The 24150-nt window shown below is 34.2% G+C and overlaps 1 protein-coding gene across 1 annotated transcript in view; it reads right to left on the bottom strand.

The window, feature by feature from the left end:
- LOC145268760 (acetylcholine receptor subunit alpha-like) overlaps nucleotides 1-24150 on the bottom strand; it is an 80517-nt gene that overhangs the window by 41361 nt on the left and 15006 nt on the right. The window contains exon 2 of the mRNA XM_080124359.1: nucleotides 2381-2490. Within this exon, the coding sequence (XP_079980485.1) occupies nucleotides 2381-2490 (110 nt within the window). The remainder of the gene's footprint in view (nucleotides 1-2380; nucleotides 2491-24150) is intronic.

The raw sequence follows: 24150 nt of genomic DNA, 5'->3' as shown, positions 1-24150 counted from the left end.
CAAGCTAGTAGAAATATGCGAGCGGAGAGAGAGAGCATATATTTTCAAGTTAAGGTAATATTTATACATTTTAATATTTAATGTAATAATGATTTCCTGCTTGGTTGCTTCTAACTCACCTTGTAAAGCAGGTGATTATATATGATATATCCCATTGAAATAAAAAAAAATAATACATATGAAATGAAAATAATATTATAGTTTATACGTTTCTAATTATATTAATCTCTTCTTAATATAACCACATGGATATTGTATTTGTTGATATCTTCCCAGATCTGCATTTCTCCTTCAACAGGACACTATTTAAATTATACTCGGCTAATAAGGACGGTTATTCAATTTCAATATTAGTGTTTTTGTAAAACGTAGGGCATTTCTTACAGGGATTTTAACTATTGATCAACGCTCTCATTACTGCAAATGTATGGATGTGTGTGTATGAAAAACATTAATGCAATGATTACTGAACTATATCCGCCGATCGAAAGTTCTGTTTGCCAAAGCCAAGTTGTGGTAGCCGTCAACATGGCGACTAATGTAGAAAACCTTTGCTCCAACGGCTTTCGATCGCAAAAACAAGGGGCTAATCAATCATCATAAAGACCATTTGCTCTTCGTTATTTGTATTAGTTTATAGCATTGTAATTTATATATTATTATTCGCTTCGCCCGGGACTTTACTGTATACTCGGGTACACACTTCACGAGCACTCTTGCAGTAAATAGATGTTGTAAGGGCAACTATTTCTTAAGGTGTTTAACATTTTAAACTACCTGAAATCCAACTATGAACTATGAAGCAAATAGCTTATACTTATATTGTTACACAATAATAAGTTAAACAATTACAAAGAATCACAATGGTTAACATTTCGAAAAAGCAATTTCTTGATATCATGAAAACTATTTTTTTGCGACAGAAATGGTTTGTAGATTCGTTATTAGCACACCGAAATCTACAACAAAAATAAGTTTGCAATAAAAAAAGCAAATTAATTCGATAGAACAAAATGGATGCTTTCTTTTCAATAACATGAGAAATTAAGAATTAGACAAATTTATTTTAGGTAGGCTTGGCAAGGAAAGCTTTAAGCAAAACAATGGAATTCGAGATGTCGTTAGATGCCGTGAAAAAAACTAAACAATTAAAACGTAATGTTTGATGGGTAAAAAGCCTTAAGATAAACAAATGAATGTAAACAATTTAAATTTAAGAAATAGGGAATGCTTTTTTGTACTTATCGATTAAACAGATAATGAAATGTTGTAATTCGAAAGTCGTCAACTCGTGGCATTAATTGAATGGCTCATTTCTACCAGAAATAAAATGGCGGGCAGTCTCGCATTTACGAAAAATATTATTATTTTATTTAATATTTGTCTAATTTGCAATGCTTATTTATTTTAATAACATAAAAACATTCATCGACTCTACAGATAGACTGTCTAAAAATTTCAATTAAATTGGTAATGTAGAAATATGGTTTTATCGATTTTGAACAAACCAGATGTTTCATTTATATTTCATTTATATATATATATGTATATATATATATATATATATATATATATATATATATATATATATATATATGTATATATATATGTATATACGAAAATTCTTTCGGGGTACAAAATTTAATTATGGCTTAATATAACCAATTAACATGATGATTAATGAAATTAAAAAATTAAAATAATGTCTAGCTAACCAGGTTTTGTTCCTTGCTCAACAGAGCTAAATTGAGGAAAATTACGATTAAAAAGTCATGAATATGGCGGGGGAGTAAAAAATAAGAGGGGAAAAATTACATAGAAATCAAATTAAGTCCTAAGAGATGTTCTTTTTGCTTGCAAAGAAGAGGTCTCAGGACTTAGTAAAAATTGTTTCTAGAATTTTTAGAGGAAAGGATGAGTGCGACTTACTCAAAATCGTAAACATGTTAGCACTAAAAGTCGTGGCAATTCGTCAATGAAAGCCAGTCTATTTCGCGATTTTTTCACCAATAGCTTCAAATTTTACAAATCAGTATTTATACTTTGACTAAACTATTTATATTTTTAGCTGTTAACTATATTCTTATTACAGAATTTTCTTTTCTATATTACATCATCAAGCATTTTCAACGTAACTGGCGGTATTTTTGGTTGTTTTTTTTTCGTTGTTCTGAATATCGACTATTAGTTATGAAATCGCTATCAGAATATAAGCAAATTAAAACTTTGTAAATTTTTAACATTTAATAAAGATGCTCTCAATTTTAAGAAAAGTAGCGATGTGAACGTCGAAATTTAAACAGCATGTTTTAAGGAATTAATCCAATTTTCTTTTCTTTTTCAGTTAATCAATTTAATATCTGATGGTCTAAATGCTTACTTGTTGTAGAGAACAATATCCGGTCGCCAAAGGTCATCCGATGGAATATGAATCATTTTGACTTCTCCGTAATTATTAGGACTCCACGTTAATCGTGTATCGTACCATTCCTGATAAAATGTAAAAAACAAAGCAATAAGACATTAGCAAACAAATACAAAACAAAGCGTTCATCTCAGATCTATGTGACATCGCCAACAGAAAATATCATGAACTTTAATGTATAATTTACACAATTTATGTTTTCTATAAAACTATTTTTATAAACGTGAAAAATAATTTAGTTTTTAGTCGAGAAATACACATCAACGCAAGAGCGCGCACACACACATTATATATATATATATATATATATATATATATATATATATATATAGAGAGAGAGAGAGAGAGAGAATGATTCACGAAAAAGGGATATATTTATATATCTATAAAAGTGAGAATGTGAGTGTGAGGGCGCTTCTCAACTTATATACTCTACAGTTTTTTCATCTACAGACTTGAAATTTGTTATATACGATATTCAGATATGTGGAACACTTTTTACTCCGTTTGCATTCGGAAAAAGGGTTGCAAATAGGGAAAAATAAAAAAAAATGGTACGTGGGAGGCATCTAATTTTTATCCGTTTGCTAGTTGTTTTCCGAATGCGCATGCGTGAATAATTCACATTGCAAATAACTTATGTTAAGAATAAGTATGGTTTCATATCACTTTCCAAAAATCACCATAGTCAAATAGTTATAGTACTTGACTCACTGTCTTTTGGTTTTGGTTTCGATCTCAGCTCAAACATTTTTTTATTTTTGTTACTTACATGAAGTGAATTGTTTAGAAAAAAAGAAAAAATAATACTCCCATGTACAAGTCTCAGTTATTTTCGTTTTTTTTTAATTTCATAGTAAAAAATGATTCAACGTTATGTTTAATATCTGTTTATAATAAATGAGAATGAGGCATTAATTAAAATAAAATATTTATGCGTATTTTACAACTGGGAAACGCCGGACAGTCTGCTAGTCTATCCACAAAACTGAGAATATGTGTGTGTGAGGACAATTCTCAATTTCCATACTCAAAGAATGTTGGATCTACAAGCTTGAAATTTGGTATACAAGGGATTCAAACATGTGGAAAATTTTCTTTATGCGATTTAAGAGATTCTAAGGGGTCCATATTATTAAATTGGTACGTGGGGGTCGTCGAATTTTTTTCTGTCTGTTAACTATTTCACGAATGTGCATGTGCATCCGGAAAACATAGCGGCTTTTTTAAGAATAAGCAGGTTTAGAAAACTCTATTTATAAATCGTGTCAAGCTGGTGCAATAGATATCTTTCTTGACTCATTGTCTTTATGTTTTAGTTTCGATCATAGCTCGATTATTTTTTTTTACTTACAAGAAGTGCACTGTTTAGACAAAACAAAACATACTACTCGCGCGCACATGTGTCAGTTTCTTTCTGTTATTTTAAAAATTGCACTTTAAAGGAATTGAACGTTACGTTTAATATCTACGTTATTTCTGTTTATAATAAATACGAATTCTGTATTAATCAAAATATAATATTTATGCGTATTTTACGACCGGGCAAAGCCTGGCGGCTTGCTAGTATATCTATAAAAGAGAATGGGTGTGTATGAACTACTCTCAACCTATATGCTCAACGAATTTTGGATCTATGGACTTGAAATTTGATATATACGCCATTCATACTCGTGGAAAACTTTTAAATCTGTATTCAGCTGGTAGAAAAGAGTGCTAAGTGATTAAAATTAATAAATTAGTACTTGGAGATAATCAGATTTTTATCTGTTTGTCAACTGTTTTCTGACTGTACATATCTTTCCATTTTTTTTACTTCATTATTTTAAGGAATGAACGTTACGTTTCATATCAGATACTGCGGGGTATATCTGCTAGTCTCTCTTTCCCTCTCTTTCACACACACACACACACACACACACACACACACACACACACACACACACAAACACACACACACACACACACATATATATATATATATATATATATGAAAGAAAAAATGTCTGTCTGTGTGTGTTTCTGTGAGTGTACATTTCCCTAAAAAATTACTCTGTGAATTTTCAATCTTCATATTCGAGATTTGGCATAAGGGGTAATGAGATTTGGCAAAATCTTTTTAATCAGTTTTCGACCAAAAATTTGGCTGTCAAGGGGTCAAAGTCCAACGATTTGACATTTGAAAACGCAACCAAATTCCTCCGCCAATTTTGGGTTTAAACACTTGTACGTTACTTGGACATGGATAAAATTTTAAAAATTGATTTGAGCCCAAAACAGTAAATGTTAACGGGTCCAAATTTGAGTCAAAGTTTTTAAAATATTTGATCTTTGCGGTCTCTACCAAATTACTCAGCCAATTTTGGTCTAAACATTTGAAATTTTTGGTCTAAACATTTGAAATTTTACATAAAGTGTATTTAGAAATAGGGCAGTTTTAGCTTTTAAATAAGTTTTTGACCGAAAATTTATACTGCCAAGGGGTCAAAGTTCAAAAGATTTGACCTTTGCGGTTTGTAGAAAACTATTCAGCCAATTTTGAGTGAAAACATTAAACATTTTACATAAAGCGTATTCAGACATGCAGCATGCTTTTTAATCATTTTTTGGGCTGCCAAGAGGTCAAAAATGTAAAGAGTTGAACTTTGCAGACTCTACCAAACTCCTCCGGCAATTTTTGTCTAAACATTTGTAATTTTAGATGTAGGTTACCTTGACATGAGTCTAATTTATATATATATATATATATATATATATATATATATATTCACATGAAGTTATGAACAGTATATAAGGCCGGGGATAAGGCCGGGCTGACCTGCTAATATATATATATATATATATATATATATATATATATATATATATATATATATATATACGAGGGGCGTGCAATAAGTAATGCCTTTGACCCACTTCCAGAGATTATGTGAACTAATATAGTTTCTATTTTACAGGTGTTTGAACTGAGTCAGGTGTGAAATGGAGCCTGTTGAATGTCAACCAGTGATCCGGTTTTTGTATTTGAAAGGACGCACACCACAGGAGACATTTGATGAAATGAAAGAAACTTATGGTGATAATGCCCCATCATATGACCTTGTAAAACGCTGGCATCGTGAATTCAAACATGGCCGGAAGTCTGTGAAAACAGCTGCCACACCTAGTCGCCCCCACTTCTGCCATTGATGAGGCATCTGTCCGTCAAGTTGAGGCTGCCATTTTTGAAGATCGCCAAATAGCCCAAGATGTCAAGATTAGTACAGGGTCCGTGGAAACTATCATTCATGACCATTTGCATATGCATAAGGTGTCTGCCAGATGGATTCCCAGGTTGCTCACATCATCCCAGAAGCGAGAACGCGTCGAGTGCTCGAGGATGAATTTGGAGATTTGCCAAGAAGATGAGTCAAAGTTTTTCAAAAGACTGATTACACAGGATGAAACCTGGGTCCATCACTATGATCCAGACACCAAAGCCCAGTCAATGCATTGGAAGCACTTGGACTCACCATCTCCAAACAAGGCAAGGGTGTAGCCCTCCGCTGGCAAGAACATGCTCACAGTCTTCTGGGACCAGGACGGAGTAGTGATGGCAGATTTGCTGGCAAAGTGTACCACAATTACACGAGCCTATTATGCTTCACTTTGGAGGAAATTAAGGGAAGCTATCAAAATCAAGAGGCGGGGCAAGATCAGAAAAGTTACCCTCCTCCTGCAGGAGTACGCTCCGGTCCACAACTCGCATGTCGCCTGATCAGAATCACGGGCGTGTGGTTATGAAATCCTCCCCATCCTCTCTACTCTCCTAACCTTGCACCCTCTGAATTTCACCTCTTCCCAGCCATAAAGTTGTTTTTTAAAGGAAAGCGTTTCCCAGATGATGCAGCCTTGATTTCTGAAGTCACTTCGTGGTTGGAGGACCAACCTGGGGTATTCTAAAAAAACGCTCTCCAGAGCTGCATCAAACGATGGTAGAAATGCATAATTCTGGGTGGTTCCTATGTAGAGAAAGACTAATAACTGTGCCAAGTTTCGTTGCTCAACTTCTATGGAAAGTGGGCCTGGGGCATTATTTGTTGCACGCCCCTCGTATATATATATATATATATATATATATATATATATATATATATATATATATTAATAAAGTAATTGACAGGATGAGACGAGATATAAAAAGGGATATATATATATATATATCTATAAAAAGATTGATACGTAAATATATATATATATATATATATAATAGAATAAAACGATTGACAGGATGAGAGAAGATATGAAAAAGTATATATATATATATGTATGTGATGATTTCAACGTCTTGTCAGACGAGTGCCACTCCCTCAGACATTTAAAATCCTTGAGCCCAAATACCTGAGGGGGTATCTATACAAAGATGATGTTACAGAGTCTTAGCTTTGTACGACAGCTAAGTCTCTCTCTCTCGGTTCAAAATGTTGAGATCCAGCAACAAGCAAGAGCAAGATAGCCAGCAACAAATTAAACTGCAGACCAGCTTAATGCGGGTACTGGTCTTCCGCTTTATGGTGTTTTAAATCAGCGATTTGATTCTCCTAAAAAGTTTGCCTTCACCACGGCTTACGGGAGCCCTCTCCACCCCACTACACATATACACACACACAAATATACACGGTGCTAGTTGGCCGTTGACCCAGAAAAAGAGTTCATTTGCCCTTTGTACATATATATATATATATATATATATATATATATATATATATATATATATATCTACAATTGTATAAATGCAACTTTGTCTGTGTGTGTGTGTGTGTGTGTGTGTGTGTGTGTGTGTGTTTCTTTTAAATTCCGAAACAGCTGAACAGATTTTTCTTAATTCTCAGAACTGGATTCTTGTTTTTGTTAAGTTTTGTCTCAGAATACCCCCATAATTACTGATAATCGATAATTAAAATCGTTATTTTAACGTATCTATCATTGGTAAAGCCACGTTTTCCATGTCGTAGCTTAGCAACAATGATAGAACAACGGCCGTGAAAATTCTAATGAGGGTAAGTTGATAGCATTTTTTTGACGTGGTCTGTAGGTTAAAACTACGAACGTAAATTTCTTTTTTTTCATGAACTGCAAATAATTTTATATGACTTGAAAATTAACGTGTTTTTTTTTCTTTCTTTCTTTGCGTAACGTTGTCTGTAGGTTCAAACCCGCATGTAAATTTCTGAATTTTTCTTTTGTAAACTAGAAAGAAGTTTATATAAAGTAATTTAATAAAAGAAACAGTAGGTTCTCTGGAATGCTATGTAGAATAACAGATATTTAAGACTAACTTACTGCATGGAGGCATGTGAAACTTTTTCCCAGTTGATTTCACGAATTTTGATGATAATAAAAATATAGGAGAGTGAAATAAACGTTGATCATCATTCAATCTCGGGCAAAGTCGGGGGACCCAGATAGTATATATATATGACAGGACATGCTAATGCTTCGGACTAATGGTCGGTTAAAACCAGAAGTCCCGTCAGGCAACTTAATAACTGATTGCTATCTCTAGAAGAAACCAGTCCACACATACACATAACCTCTCTCCCTCTCTTTCTCCCTCACACAGACACGCGCGCGCACACACACACATATATATGTATATATAAATACATATTCGATTTTATTTTAATATGGGTGATAATACGGTTATTAGTATATTGCCGTTTTAAAAAATCGACAAACAGATTACGTTTAGAAGAGATACACATAACTCTAATGTCATCTAGGACATCGTGGTGTAACGGTTAACGCACTCGATCATAGCACATATTTTCTGAGGTTCGAATTCTAGAAAAGTTAAGCTACACTGACGAGCGGTGGAAACGCGAAACACATGTTCGTAGATTACTATTTTTGAAATAAAATTAAAGGTAAATATATAATATTTGTTTATTTGTTTACGTCCAAAAATTATGGGCAATCTTTAAAGGAAAAATATTTCCTAGATCTCAAAGTTTGAAGATGCTAATAATCGTATTATCTTTTAAATATCAACACCAAAAAATCGACATAAAGTCAAAAGCGATGAAAATAACAGTAAAGTCAACTAGGAAATCGTGGCATTACAGTTAACGCACTTGATCTTTGTATGGATATGATGGCAATTGTCAACACTCATACCAAAAAAAGTAAAGATTAGTAAAATGAAATTAATCCATCGTCATTTTTACTCTATGTTGAAGAGGAAGGATCAGAGTTAAGCTCGCATATAAACATACATTATTTTATACTGAATGAAAGGGACGAAAATTCATTTGAACATCACAAAATAATTAAAAACTTTTTAAAACCCGAGAAATCAATAATGGCATTGCAAAGATACAAAATACAGGTCTTATACAACATTAAAAATATAGAAGAAAACTTAGTACAAATATATATTACAATTTCTCAAAAGATTTTATTCAATCATTATTCAACTAAACTATAGCAGTAATGTATTACCTTTTACTTAAAATATTATGAAAATATGCATATATAGATATCCAGAAAAATTCAATATTTTAAGCAGGCACCTAAAACAATTAACTTCCGGTTTAATATGAAACATGTCAACTGACAAAACTCCCTTTTATTATTAATTTTGAGTATCGTAATTTGTAGCTCGAAAAATTTTAAATTGTTTTTGTTAAATTCCTCTTTATTTTTGGAACTATAAATTTTTACTTCCTAATACTAAAATCTTAACTAAATCTTTAAGTTAACTTTATCGGAAACTTGGTTTTCATGCACCATTTTTGTATGGACTTATAAACTAAAACTCACATCTTTATTTAATATTCACAGATTCTAAAATATTCCGTGCACGTAAAATTTAATTAACTCTTTAATAATAATTGTTTCAGTTATTTAGTTGCGAAATTATATTTTTGTTCGTACAAAAAAGAAACGAGTAATGCTTCGATTTTTATCAGCGAAGTATAAACAGAATGCTGCGTCATCAGTTTCCCGTAGAACTAATTATTAACGTTTGATTTCTAAATATATTTTTAATTACTTAATATTAAAAAATGGCATCGATTTTAAAAATATTAATTATTAACAGAGATTTTTTGTTTATCCACAAGTTTAAAGACGGAGTCTTCCACATGTTTTTTTACGAACCTTGAAAAATTGAATGATCAAAAAATAAAAGTAATTTTGGAAAACTTTTGAAATTATGCAAAAAAACAAAAAAAACCTGTCAAATTTAAATAATACATATTTTTTTTAACTCGCAAAACTTTAATAATTTCTATTATTCCACCGGATATGCTATTTCACTTTAGGAAATTACAATTCTCAATTCGATTGTCGTTTGCAATCATCCTCAACAAAGCTAAGGGATAATTTCTACGATAGTGTAGTTTTCATCTACACACGGACTGTTTCTCAGTTGGACAATTTATGTTGCGTGCTCAAGAGTCAACAAACAAGAAAATCTCTATATCAGCTTATAAAATTGAACAACAATAAAAATTATGTATCCACACGTACGATTAAGCATACAAAAAACATGCATTTTCTCATTTTGGATTTTTTTCATTTTGTCAGATTGAGCCACACCAACGCGTGGCAGGTTACAACTAGTATATATATATATATATATATATATATATATATATATATATATATATATATATATATATATATATATATATAGATGTGTGTGTGTGTGTATGTGTGTGTGTGTGCGTGTGTGTGTGTGTAAAAGGGGCACAAAGATTCCAACGAGAGAAAAATGTATGAATGTGGTCACCAACAACTCTTGTCTTTTTTGTATACTTGTTTAATTATTTGATATTTTCATTTTTCCAATTACTGAAATAAATTTAACACATTTCGGACGATTTTTAAGGTTTTCAGTAATTTTGTGGAAAAAAGTAGTTTTTCAAAATTTCTGATGAAGTATATTTTACCTTATTTCGGTATTAAGCACTCTTGCATTAACATTCTAAAAGCTTCATTGGTTGCTTTACTTATGAAAATATAAGCATGAAATTTCACACACACACACACACACACATATATATATATATATATATATATATATATATATTACATGGAGTTCACCACTTATCAAGGCCCAATGGCCACTCAGGGATAAGTGTTATTGTGTGTACAGTAATCAAAGGGATAGTGTAGCAATATTATTGGAGAATTGGTAAGGTGTCATTACTTAGGGGGGCGGTTCATCATGAATTTGTATGTGTTGGACTTGAAGACATCCAGGTTGAAGTCGGCAGGGAAACAGAGTTCCACAGGCGTGCAGTTCTAAGAAAGAAGCTTTGTTCATGGTATCTACGTTTTAATTTAGGCACAGATAGGGAGTGGGGAAAATATTGACAGTGGTTTCAGCTAGTCGGGTGTTTTTTGAGAAAGATTGGCGAGGGGAGACCAGAGAATGGAGCTCAGACGAGCACCAGCCATGGAAATAACGATAGAACAATGACAGGCTCGCTACGTCTCTTCTGTGGGAAAGAGGTTATAGGGTAGAGAAAAGGGCATCCCCCACCAAGCCACGGAGTCTATTTTGTACTCTGTCAAGGCAGGATAGGCTGTTTTTAGCAGCCCCCGCCCAGATGTGGCAGCAGTACTCCATCTTTGGACGTACTTGGCACTTATATAGATAGAGAATTGCATCATTAGTGAGATATCTTCTGGAGCGGTAGAAGGATCCCACCATTTTCCCAGCGACCTTGGCCACGGACTTGATGTATGTGTTCCATTTAAGATCAGGTGTAAAGGTCAAACCCAGGTGCTTATCAAATCCTGGGGCCTCCCTTAGACGAGAGCCATCCATTTCAATTGATGCCAGATATATATATATATATATATATATATATATTTCATTTTTAAATAAAACTTAGTTACATAGAGGTATCAATATCTACATCTGTATCATCAAACCTCGTCAACCGATGTGGTCAAGCAAGCTGTTTTTCGTATGAATAGATCTAACGACAATGAATGTTATGTCTACACAACATGTTTAAAGGTTTTAGAAACAATATGGTTGTTTTTTGAACAATTATTGTACCAACAACTGAGCCTTATTTAGTAATCGTGCAAAATTTGTTATTCGCATATTTAATTTGTTTTCTTTTCTGTTAACACTTGTAAGTATCTTTATGTGGACATCAGATTACACAATCGATCGCCTTGTGAGATTAGCTTTAATCTCTTCCCATGAGAAGCGTATGAGATGCAAGCAGAGTGATTAAATAAATCCGCCCACACTGGTGGCCGATCACGGGCGTTTATTGAAGACGGAGAGAAGAGATCACGAATTTCAAAAGATTTGCAAGAAAAAATCCATAGCTTCAGCATTGCCCTGATGAAAGATCGATCTTTGCTTGTTCGGATTTTAACCCCTGATTATATCTCCTCCGTTAACTCTCTATTCCATCTTCTCTCTTTCTGTTTCTCTGCCCCTTATTCCACACTTGTATACATATATATCATTTAAAAATTAGCTGTTTTTATATATTTATACGTATAGTACGCATTTATAAACTAATTAACCGATTATTATTAATGCTGGAGCACAGTTGACAGTGAAAGGGTGGATGACTTGGACTATATTGTGTTTAATTTAGTTTTATTCAATAAAGCAAAGATGGGGGTCGAACTTAATCGTGATAATTCAGATACCTTCGATTGTTTTGAAATTTTAACTATTCTCTATCCATGCATTGGATTTATGCATATCTACTCTCATTGAAATAAATTATTTTAAATATGAAGTCGACCGCTTGAAATATAAAAACCCGAATTGCTAACCATGCGTCGCTTAAAATGCTTTGTAGTCGATAAAAGAAAAAGACGCACGGACCTTCTAACTGGTAAATATTTCAGCCATGAAATTGTCTCGATTTCAGATTACGTATTGTTTCTATATTTCTTTTCAGCCTAATTGCCATTACTCAGTTTTTTATTTAATTCGTGCCTGGCTAAGTAAATGTTGTAAAAGCTAAATGTGACGACGTTCAAAATCTATTCAAAATATAAGCAGGATATTGGTTTATTTCCGTCTGGACGACCCCAAATATAAAGTAAGCCCCCCCACTCCAATGACCTGGGATAGAAAGGGTAGAATTCCTTAGCGTCATTTGGCCGAAGAATCCACACCTCGAAGATGTAACTTTAGCTGTGTACACTTTTTCTTTTTTAAAAAAAAAGTCAATCAAATCTAACCCTCTTTTTTCGTTTGTGCTCATATCATTCTATTTTATTATTTCTCACACATCTTAACCATTCTTAATTCACTTATTTTAAAACAATTTCCTGACTAATTTTTTTTCTTTCTTTTTACCATGTCACATAGAGGTAGTAGTGGGGAGGGGAAATCCCTATTAGCTTATTTAGATGACAGAAGAACTTTATTTAAGTACGATACTTAATATTAACAGCCACGGTAAGATGCAAAAAATAAAAAATAAATAAAAAATTCTAAATTTTAAAATTAGAAAATTAAAAAAATAAGTGCCCCCAATTTAACTTTCACTATATTCGTAACTGAAATATGCAGTATCTTAGCTGTGATACTGGGGCTATTTTTTTTCCTGAGTGGATGATATGCTCTGTGCCTGACCTGAATGTCTGCCTATAAATACAGAATACGAATTCCGAATCGCCATGAACTAGTTCTTGTAACTGGAAAATAAAAACACCTAACGGCTAGCTACGAAATCCCAATATACATTTTACCTCCAAGACGACTACGTCTGTCTAACCTGCATGCGCAGAAGAAACCTTACATGAAGCCCTAAATCCTAATGGAGATCTGTTATTTGTAAGTTAATAACCCCTGTCTCTTGAACGCTAACAATCTGCTCCTTCCCACCAAACCGTCACTTAACTCCTACATTGCACAGCGTTTGTAGTGGAATCTTTAATTTCCAGCCCCTAACCCACACATACTAACTGCTTAGTCATCACTAAACATCTATACAATTCTACCTCTTAGACATGCATTGGAGTTCATTCCTATTCCAGTTAGGTACTTAACAGCCAACGTCTGTACTCGGAAGGAAAGCGCACTGCATTACATAACTGTCTCCTCCTAGATAGCTTTGCAACGATTAATACGAAACTTAACCAATGCTCCTTGTTATGCTAAATGTCCATGACTCTTACTTGAAAGCTGAAATTATCTTCCCTAAATAATAGAAACACACTTTATACCTTCAAATTTATTCGCATCTACTAAAAACTTGCCCATATATCTATTTACCTAATTACACATGACTCAAAACCTACTGTTTTATCCGTACTATATTGCAGTCGCATCTCAAGCCCTGCTGACATCTAAAATATAGTTTGGGCACAACTCGTAGTTCAATTCTTAACACCTACTCACACTTTAATGTTATCCTAGACCTAAGCTAAAATGAATAAAATAAAAAAAATATATATATAAAGGGAAAGCCTCAAACCACATTATCTCCTTTCTAACAAACCTTCTTATAATCATAGTTGCTTACACTGCATAAGCTCTACTCACCCCCCTTTATCCAGTAACAATGAAATAGCAATGCCCCTAATTCACTTTGAGGAGTGTAACTATTCAGCAGATATATAACCTCTACAAACTAACCCAGTAAGATTAACTAGCCACGTGAGGTCACAGAAATACCTGGATTAGAACCCAGACGCGGAGCAAACCCTCTCAGTGCTGACGGACCCAGTAGATCTTTCCAGATCATCTGTCTAGGAGAAGGAAAACTCTGAAACTAAACCAAAGGGGAGGGAGGCCTCTTCAGTCTTGGATGACGACCTTCCTAGAACTGGTGACTAAAACAAATTACCGGTTTGCAAACCTAAATTGCTTAAGGAGTAGATAGGTTCTGTCTATCGCCCGGCTTCCATACTCCTTCTTTGCCTATTAGTCAGGCGCAGAGACACTATCACAGTGATTCGACAGAAACACCCAGTGGTAGATCTTGTTTCTTGTCTAGGGCAATGAACGCTGTTTCTCCACTCCCGACACACCCTACCCCTAAAACTGGGCACTTGAGAGTGCTTGAGTACCATATATGCCTGAGCAATTAGATTGGGTTGACCTTCCTCTGATGGGTTGAGGGTACCGGATTGACAGTTACTGGCTGCTGTTTCCGACTGGGGCCTTAACTCTTTGGTAGCGCTTAGAGCGGCTGCTCCATCAACAGTTGTATAATATCGGGATGTTTGTAGTGCCATGTCGCACATGGAAAGGGACCCTGCACTCATCCCCGGTGGGCTTTCCTGAGGCCACAGTCCTAGCTGAAGGAGGGTCAGCTGATAGTCTACTGTTGATGCATGTGTGATACTCTGCATAACCTCCTGTTAATCTCCCCCTTACCTAACTGAAACTCGTTAAAATAATATGATGACAGTACAATCTAAAAATAAGCTTAAACCAGGCTTAGGGTCAAACAAATCCAACTTGCCTCCTCCCTTGAGGCTTGCATTCACAAATATTCGTGGGCTTAGAACCAATTTAGCTGATGTTGAAGCATTTCTCCTAACAAATACCCCGGATATCTTAGCACTAAGTGAGACTAACCTACACTCCTCCATCCCCTCTAACTACTTTAACATGCCTGCATATCTCCCACTCTGCCGTAAGGACTCTGACAGACACATGCACGGAGTTTACATTCGTAAGACACTTCCCTTGACTAGAGCAACAAACCTTGAATCGGATGATCAAGCCTTTATGTGCTTTAGACTTAACATGCAACACAGCATTAGCTACTTTTACTTTCTCTACCGATCTCACTCGACCCAGGACTTCACCATAATAAACAAAGTCTCTGACAGCATAGACACAGCACTCTCCCTCGACACTAGCGCACAAGTACTTATATTTGGTGACTTTAATATCCATCACAAGAACTGGCTTGGATTCTCTACTTACACAGATGCAGCGGGCAGCACAACTAATAGCTTCTCTATATCTCACTCCCTATCACAAATTGTTACTTTTCAAATCCGTTTCCCTGACCAGCAAGAACAACACACATCACTTTTACATCTGTTTTTGGCCACAGTTCCTGATGATTGTATAACGAATGCCGACAGGCCACGTGGGAACGCTGATCATGCAGTGATAATGGTTGAAATCGCCCTAAACTCTAGTGCCAAAACTGAAGAGCCAGTGCTCAAAACGAGATATTATAAAAAGGCTGACTGGGAAGCCATCAGAGATCTTATCAGAGATGCCCCATGGAGAAATATTTTTCTCTTCCTGCTGAACAGTGCGCAAACGAGATCACTGAATGGTTCAAAACTGCAATCGAAGCGCATGTTCCCATGCGGAAATTTTATAGCAAGCCCCACTCTCCCCAATGGTTTACTTCGACTAGCGCAACTGCCATTGCTCAAAGGCAGCATGCATACCGCAGATTTAACCGACATAAGTCCAGTTCAAACAGACAGAAGTACATAGGAGCCAGAAGTAACGTTAAGAAATAGCGACAGCTAAGAGAGAATTTATGGAAACCACAAAAAAAAAAACGCATCGAAGCACAAGAACTAGGAACTCGTGACTTCTGGAAAATCTACAACAGTGTAGTAAATAATGGGCAACCAACAATTCCCCTACTAACCAACAATCATGAGGTTGTTTGCTCAGCAACCGAAAAGGCTAACATGCTTGCCAGTCGGTTTGCCTCAAACTCCACACTGGGCCCTTCCAACCACCCCCTACCTGAATTTCCTATGCGGACAGACGCCACGCTAGACGATCTGAAAATCACCCCTGCTTAGGTGCATGCTATCATAAAAAACCTTGACGCTTCAAAAGCATGTGGCTCCGATCTCATCCCGACTGTGCTATTAAAAAAGTGCTCAGCTGAAGTAGCTCTAGTTCTCTTCAAACTCTACAACAAATGCCTTAATGAATTTTGCTTTCCGGGCTGTTGGAAAACTGCTTCTGTGGTACCAGTATTCAAGAATTCTGGCGGAAGAACTGACCCATTAAATTATCGCGTCATTAGCCTCCTCCCACTTTTTACCAAAATATTTGAGACCTTAATTAACCATGCTCTAGTCAATCACCTTACAGATGCTAAGCTTCTGACTGACCAACAATATGGATTTAGACGAGCCCGTTCCACAGCTGACATCCTTACTGCAATCTCTGAACGTATATACCATTCACTGGACAAAGCGGGGGAGGGCAGAGCGGTAGCTCTAGATATATCTAAGGCTTTTGACAGGGTATGGCATGAGGGTCTCCTCAGGAAGATTAGATCATACGGTATCACTGGTAGAATACTTAACATAATTAAATCCTTCTTAGATAAGAGAAAAACTCCACTTTGTCCTCGACGGTCGTACATCTAAACAATATGATATAAATGTAGAAGTGCTCCAGGGGTCTATCCTTGGACCTCTATTGTTCCTGATATTCATAAATTACCTCCCCGACGAAATTTCCTCTGAGATGGGTATATATGCTGATGACACCACACTCTATAACAGGCACGTCAGGAAAACAAATGAACACATATCTAAAGAAATGGCAGAAACACTAGAGGATGACCTCCAATCTGTAGTGAAGTGGAGACAAAAATGAATGGTCACGTTCAATGCCGCCAAGACTAAACTAGTTTCATTCAATAATTACAAGAAACCTTCTCTACCACCTATAGCAATGGCCAACGACTCTTTATCTGAGAGTACATCTTTCAAGCTCCTTGGCCTAACGTTCACAGGAAACATGAGTTGGAGCAATTACATCGAGGGCATTGCCAGGGCCGCTGCAAATAAGGTGGGCTCTCTCTACCGTGCTAGAAAACTGCTGACACCTGAAAGTATCCTGTACCTCTATAAGGCCACCATTCGCCCATGTATGGAGTATTGCTGTCATATTTGGGCTGGTGCATCGGTTACTAGTCTCTCGCTCCTTGACAATATTCAAAAGAGTCGCAAATCTGATAGGCCCTGAACTGGCATCTAAGCTTCAGCCTCTTTCCCATCGACGAAACGTTGCATCCCTCTGCCTGTTCTACAAGTATTTTAATGGTGAATGCTCTGACAAGCTACAAGCACTTGTGCCCCCACGACGTGAACATCCTCGACAGACCCGACAGCCTGCAAAATCCCACCCTCACACTGTAGAGATCCCTAGATGTAAAAGATCTTTCTACTTTAGTAGTTTCTTCCCCAGGACCGCTAGACTTTGGAATTCCAGGTCCCTGCTTCCTAAACTATACTGACGTGCAGAAGTTCAATTGCAACGTGAAACAACATCTTGCTGCTCAAAACCCTACCATTTGAAAATTCAAATAATTCACATCTGCATTTACTTTAATCCATAGCCATTAGACACCAATTAAACCACATTAAAATAATTTCAATTTCTTAAAACCCCTGAAGTAAACATTACATTTTAGACAATTTCCAAACTCCAAATCATCGATGAAAAATAAAATAAAGAGTCTAAATAAAATTTATTTTGCATTTTTACATCTTTATTTTAATTTTCGTAAAATATGTAAGTGTGAGTTTTGTCTTTCTTAAATTATAGCTTTTTCTAATATGATCTGTTTTCAATTCACACGTTGCTCACATGTTATTTTGATAGACTGTTTCCACTGTGTTTTCTGTCCATCTGAAACAAGTAAGCACTAGTGATAGTATATAGATGTCGGCGAGTGCGGCTTTTATCTAATGTAACATGTGGTTGAAGGTGAACTTTTCTTTACGTACTGTTGTAATGGTTAATTAGGTCATTTATAACGAAATCATATATGGTATGTAGTTAAATGCGCTGACCTGCAGGATTGTGACTTTATCCATTGATAATTTAGATGTTCTGGTGACTTTGTCAGCAGTTTATTTTCAAACCTATATCGGACGTATTAAGATTTAATACAAGTTCCAATACCATCAAAAGAACTTAGATTTGATCTTCTGTGTCCATTAATAAAAAATTCTCTTTCAAATACAACAATAACATTGCATAAAACAAGATAAACAAGAGTATGAAGAACCCAACAAGAAAACACCCGCACAAAAAAAAAAAAAAAACAACAAAAAAAACGGCAGGATAGATCGAGTCCGTTGATATCCATCAACAATTTCTCACTCCACATCTTCACCCAGCCCTAAATTTAGATAAGACTACGGGACCATTAACTATATTAAATAACATTAATATGTAAACCGATATTTCTATTTTGTTATGAATTTATGTTGTGCCTTTGTTATTGACAACGTAGGCATATAAAAGCTTTTTTATGATAGATTTTATTTTGTGTCGCGATTTCTCCATTAAAAAGCAAATTGCTATATAGATAATAAAAGAAAATGATTATCTAATAATAATACCACAGTGATTGAAGATTCCAATGTACTAAGGGCGTTGCGAAAGCGATGTCTCCTATTTTTACTCCATCCGAGGGGATCAGATGGGATTGTGAATCGCATTGTTATTATGACTGGATTTATGCGTTCATTACCAGAAAGTTTCATCACACTGTTGTAGATATTAGCGGTACGAGACGCCAAGAAAGAAGTCCCTGCTACAGACGTGCGACAGGTTCAGATTTGTGCCATTGAATTCCTGGCAAAAGAGCATTGAGAATGGTGGTGACTGTTAAAATAAATTCTGGAGCAAAAAGTGTCGTTCGTTTTATTTGTACCATTCATGTCTTCGTAGCTTTTGAACTTTTTGAATAAAAAAAAAATAGGAGGCCTTACTGTTGGAACAATCATCGCATGAAAAAATGCGTCCCGGACTCTCATTCGCAGTCATCGTTCATGGCTGGCAAAAGTGCATTGAGCATTATGTGATATTGGGGTGTCGTCTAGAATTATGTAATCGATTACTTTTATTGATATTGGATCTATTGGGAAAGGCATGAAGTTACAATCCCCTTAACAATCGTTAAAATAGTGACTTAGGTTCGTCTAATTGATAAATTAAACGTTTGCAACAGGTATTGTGTTTCGGTATTAAGTAACAGCATATCGTTTTTATGTTTTTTTAAAAATAATTTCTTCTTCATTTCGAAATATCCAAATATTTCCGTTTTTTATCAACGTTTTTATAGTGTATCCTTTTTCCTGCTGCCCTTTCCCGCTCTTTTTCCTCGTGGTCTATTAAGCACAATCACTTTCTGAGTTAGTCATCTTTTCCTTTTTCCCCTTTCTAAATATTTGTGGACTGTTACATTGTCTCAATATTCATTTTATTTTTTTGGTCTCTCTTTCTTTGTGCCAGTTAAACCATAATATTGCCACAATCAATTCACTTGAGTAAAGGTCATATTTACGAACAAGTGTCATATTATTTCCTCTTTCATCAAAACAAACGTCTATTGACAAACAATAATTCGACGAGCGTTCGTCTTAGAGTTTTCTTACAGTAGAGACCGATGAAGATTTCTCTACTAACAAATAGATGCGCTAGGAATGCGTATATATTTGTTAGTATTACTTAATCAGTATTTGAAAATAAAATATGAGACTATGAAAGAAAATCTTGAATGAATCTTACGTCACAAGTATACAAACAAAATCTGTCACAGTTTTCTATATAATTATGTAAGTAACAATGTTTGGAAAGGTTCAGAAGCTCGTAAAAATGTGGACTAAATATCTAACTAATAAATAATAATAATAATAATAATAATAATAATAATAATAATAATACGTAATAAATTCAAAATCTACATAACAAATAGACAGCATCAATAATTATTTATGACTATTTTTGTACTGTTTTACATATGGTAAAAAATGGTCATAAAATTCTGTTGATTAGATAATTCTTTTTCGACATTGCTGGAAAAGTCCGTTCTTAACATTGGTTTTGAGTCCATTAGATCACATAGCGGTTGATCCATTTCTCTAAACCCTCGGACCAGGATTGTATCCAGAGGAAGCAGTTGGGGACCATTAAAATAGTCTAGCACCTCTTTAAAGATCTACTTAGTTTAATGTTTATATTTCACTACCTATTTCAACTTTCGATCAAAAAATCTATACATTCGCTTTCAGCTATGGTTTAGCTAAGTTAAATTCGGTCAAAGTTTTTATTCGTTTTGATGTTCAATTTGAAAACGTCATTTCGTATAAAATAATTGATAAATAAGATAAATTCTGAAAATATTCTCTCAGCGTTTGGTGATTCCAACAAATTAAACACTGGTTTAAAGAGATAATCCGGCATTGTACATTAATAGATTAGTGACACAGATTAACCTTTGTACTAAAAGTACAGAGAAATCCGTTTGGCAATTATATATAGCAAATAACAAGTGTTTTAGGTTCATAAGGTGATCGGAATTTGTTCCAAAATATCCTCAGAATCAAAAGGAAACGAGCATTGAATAAATTTCCTGTCCTAGATGTTGATGAAACACCAGTTAATTGATTGAATCTGAATGTTCGATGAATAAAACAAAATTAAAAAAAATATTTACTACATTCGATTACACTATTTTATGTCTCGCCATTTTAGAGATACGGAGCGAAAACGTGCTACTATGGATATAAACAGTAAAAATTATATCAAGTTAAACAAATGCTTTTAGTTAAGTTCAGCGTTCATATTATTTTTATAGTCGAGGGTTGTGTCTCTTTCAAAGAGCGCACGTGTTCATGAAGAGGGTCTGACAGCACGCTTGATCTTTGTTCAAAGCAAATGTTCAAAGATTCAATTCGAGCATTTTACATACGTTTGAAAATGGTCATAAAATGCTAGAAAAAACATTAATGCAGTTCTTATTTACAATATTTAATGTACATTAGTTCTGCTGTTGAAGAAAATTTTAGTGCTTCTGGAAGCATACAAACACGGCGGTTTGCAGTTCATTGATTGTATACGAGGCAATAACAGTCTAACTGATATTAGGTATCAATTTATATATATATATATATATATATATATATATATATATAAGATTTAGAAGGATATCACAATGCGATGGAATGAGATATAGTCCATGTTGATGAGAAAAGACGAAAACAAGTGACAATTTACAAATAAATAAGTATATACACATATATTTATTCAATTGTATGAAGTGCAAATGTTTCAAATGGTGGATGTAACGGATCTATTCAAAGGGGGAATATTTTCCCAAAACATATAATGGATATTCTCACAGACCAAGTAAAACATTTGTACTTCATACAATTGAATAAATATGTGTATATATACATATATGTATATACTTATTTATTTGTAAATTGTCACTTGTTTTCGTCTTTTCTCATCAACATGGACTATATCTCATTCCTCGCATTGTGATAGCCATCTAAATCTCTTCTATATACCTATCTCATATAATGCTTCAAGTAAACTATATATATATATGTATATATATATATATATATATATATATATATATATATATAAGTGAAGGTATCTGTGTGTGTGTGTGTTTGTGTGCGTGTGCGTGTGTGTATGTACATTTCCCGACACACTAACTCTACAGACTCAAAATTTGATATACAGTGTATTGAGATTTGGGAACATCTTTTTAATTCGTTTGCGGCCAGAAATTTGGCTGTAAAGGGGTCAAGTTCAATGATTTCACCTTGGAAAACTCTACCAAACTCCTCCGCCAATTTTGGGTCTAAACACTTGAAATTTTAGATATAGGTTCCTTGTACATGGATCTAACTTAATAACTTGGTTTAAGCCCAAAAGGGGTCATAATAGGGGTAAAAGTTAAAAAAAATTGACTGTGAGGTCTCTACCAAATTACCTAGACAATTTCTGGTCTAAACATTTGAAATTTTACATAACGGTATTCAGAGATAGGGCAAGCTTTTTAATCGGTTTTGGTTGGGTGAGCAACCAATATATAAATTATGCATGCATGTTTGCATTACTTTCGACAGAGGCGACGGATTTTCACAGGATCAGTATCGTTTTGAAGCTCGACCGTTCAGACGACAAATACCGAAAAAATGTGCTAAAAACATTAATTTATTCATTCTCAACTGGGCACTTTTTACGGGGAGGGGTCACTTTTTTCGACAATTTTTTCGAAAGTCATCACCTCTTTTCGATTGTCTAGCCTTAATTTAAACCTACATCACTTTCGGTTTGACGGTGGTCGTAACAGCAAAGACGTCACGTTTTTTCCGTTCTCTTTCTCCTTCACGGTACGGGTTCGAGCCTGCCTTCCTACTACCACTTTTTGTTTTTGCTCAACACACACCTCCAAACACCCTGGAAACGCCGGGCATCCCGTGCTTATATATATATATATATATATATATATATATATATATATATATATATATATATATGTATATAAAATTAGAGATTCAGAAAATAAAATTATATATATATATATATATTTATAATTTTATTTTCTGAATCTCTAATTTTAGACGGTAATATATATATATATATATATATATATATATATATATATATATATATATAATGTGTGCGTGTGTGTGTGTATGTGTGTATTTATATATGAAGAGAGAGAGAGAGAGAGAGAGAGAGAAATAGAGAGAGAGAGAGAAGAGGAAGATTAATTTGTTATGATTTTTTACTTCGAGTCATATAGTGCGTAATTATGGACTTTAAATGGCTAGTGAGGGGATTGCATTCGTTGTATTTTATTTTCTTAGTATATACTGAATTTCTCATGGCATTATTAAAGAAAGGGAAGTTTGGATCGAAATTTTTTTACCAGCGAAGAGTTTAGATTTTCTACTACTTTTTCTTTTTCGTGATTGGACTTTATTTGGAATATCCTTCTAACCTATATATCTCTGCATTATTATGAACATTTATACAAATATGACTTCTCTTATAATTTGTAGTTTTCAATTTATGTTCTAACCAGCTCAAGTATAGCTTGCCTATGAATATTATTTTGCTAACTATTTTTCTCTGAGGATAATAGCTATTCTTTGAATTCCATTGAATAATGAAAATTTTACGTTTTTAATTTTTATTCTTTGTCGAATAATAAATTGTTGTAAATTTTAATTTACAATAATTTATATTGAATTTCTTATTTCCGTTGTTCGGGGTAATAAAATCTAAAATTGAGAAACAATATTCTCTCATCATAATTTAGGCCGGTTTTCATCGATGGGTGGTTTTTTTTAACGTTATTATGTACTAATGGGGAAGAAAATGACAAAATTCGAGGAATGTATTATTTAAAAGAAGCCTTTTTTGTGTGTATGTGCGTGTCTGTCAAGCTAGAGATACATTGGCTACATGAATAAGAAAGGTTTGAGAAGAGAACGGGTAAAAGTAAAGGAAAGAGGAAAGATATAGAAATGTAAAGATAAAAGTTTTAATAGGAATAAGCTATTTTCGCCAGGTTATGCCGGCTAACTTCTTATATCTATATACGTTCAAAAATCTATTTAAAAACTTGCTAATAGTCTTTGAATTTATTGATATCTTAATTTTAAAGGCCAGCGAGCGCCTTTTCCCTTTCATTCTCCTGAGCAATAAATCAACTCATTACATTTATTTCATGTATAATATGTATGATCAAATTTTTACTAAGCTATATTATATAGTTTTACTTGGGACATTTAATTTGAAGGTTAATTGTGTTATTTATTATTTGACCACACCACCTCTAAAATAGATCCTACATAACTCGTATTTTTATGTAGATATGCAAATAAATTCTTATATCGATATGTAAATAAATTTTTATATCGATATGTAAATAAATTTTTATATCGATATGTAAATAAATTTTTATATTGATATGTAAATA

This window comes from Euprymna scolopes, chromosome 4, assembly GCF_053919585.1.
Source record: "Euprymna scolopes isolate OS-2025 chromosome 4, ASM5391958v1, whole genome shotgun sequence".
Lineage (NCBI taxonomy): Eukaryota > Metazoa > Mollusca > Cephalopoda > Sepiida > Sepiolidae > Euprymna > Euprymna scolopes.
The sequence above is the reverse complement of the archived record's forward strand: the minus strand, read 5'-3'. Positions and strand labels throughout refer to the sequence as shown.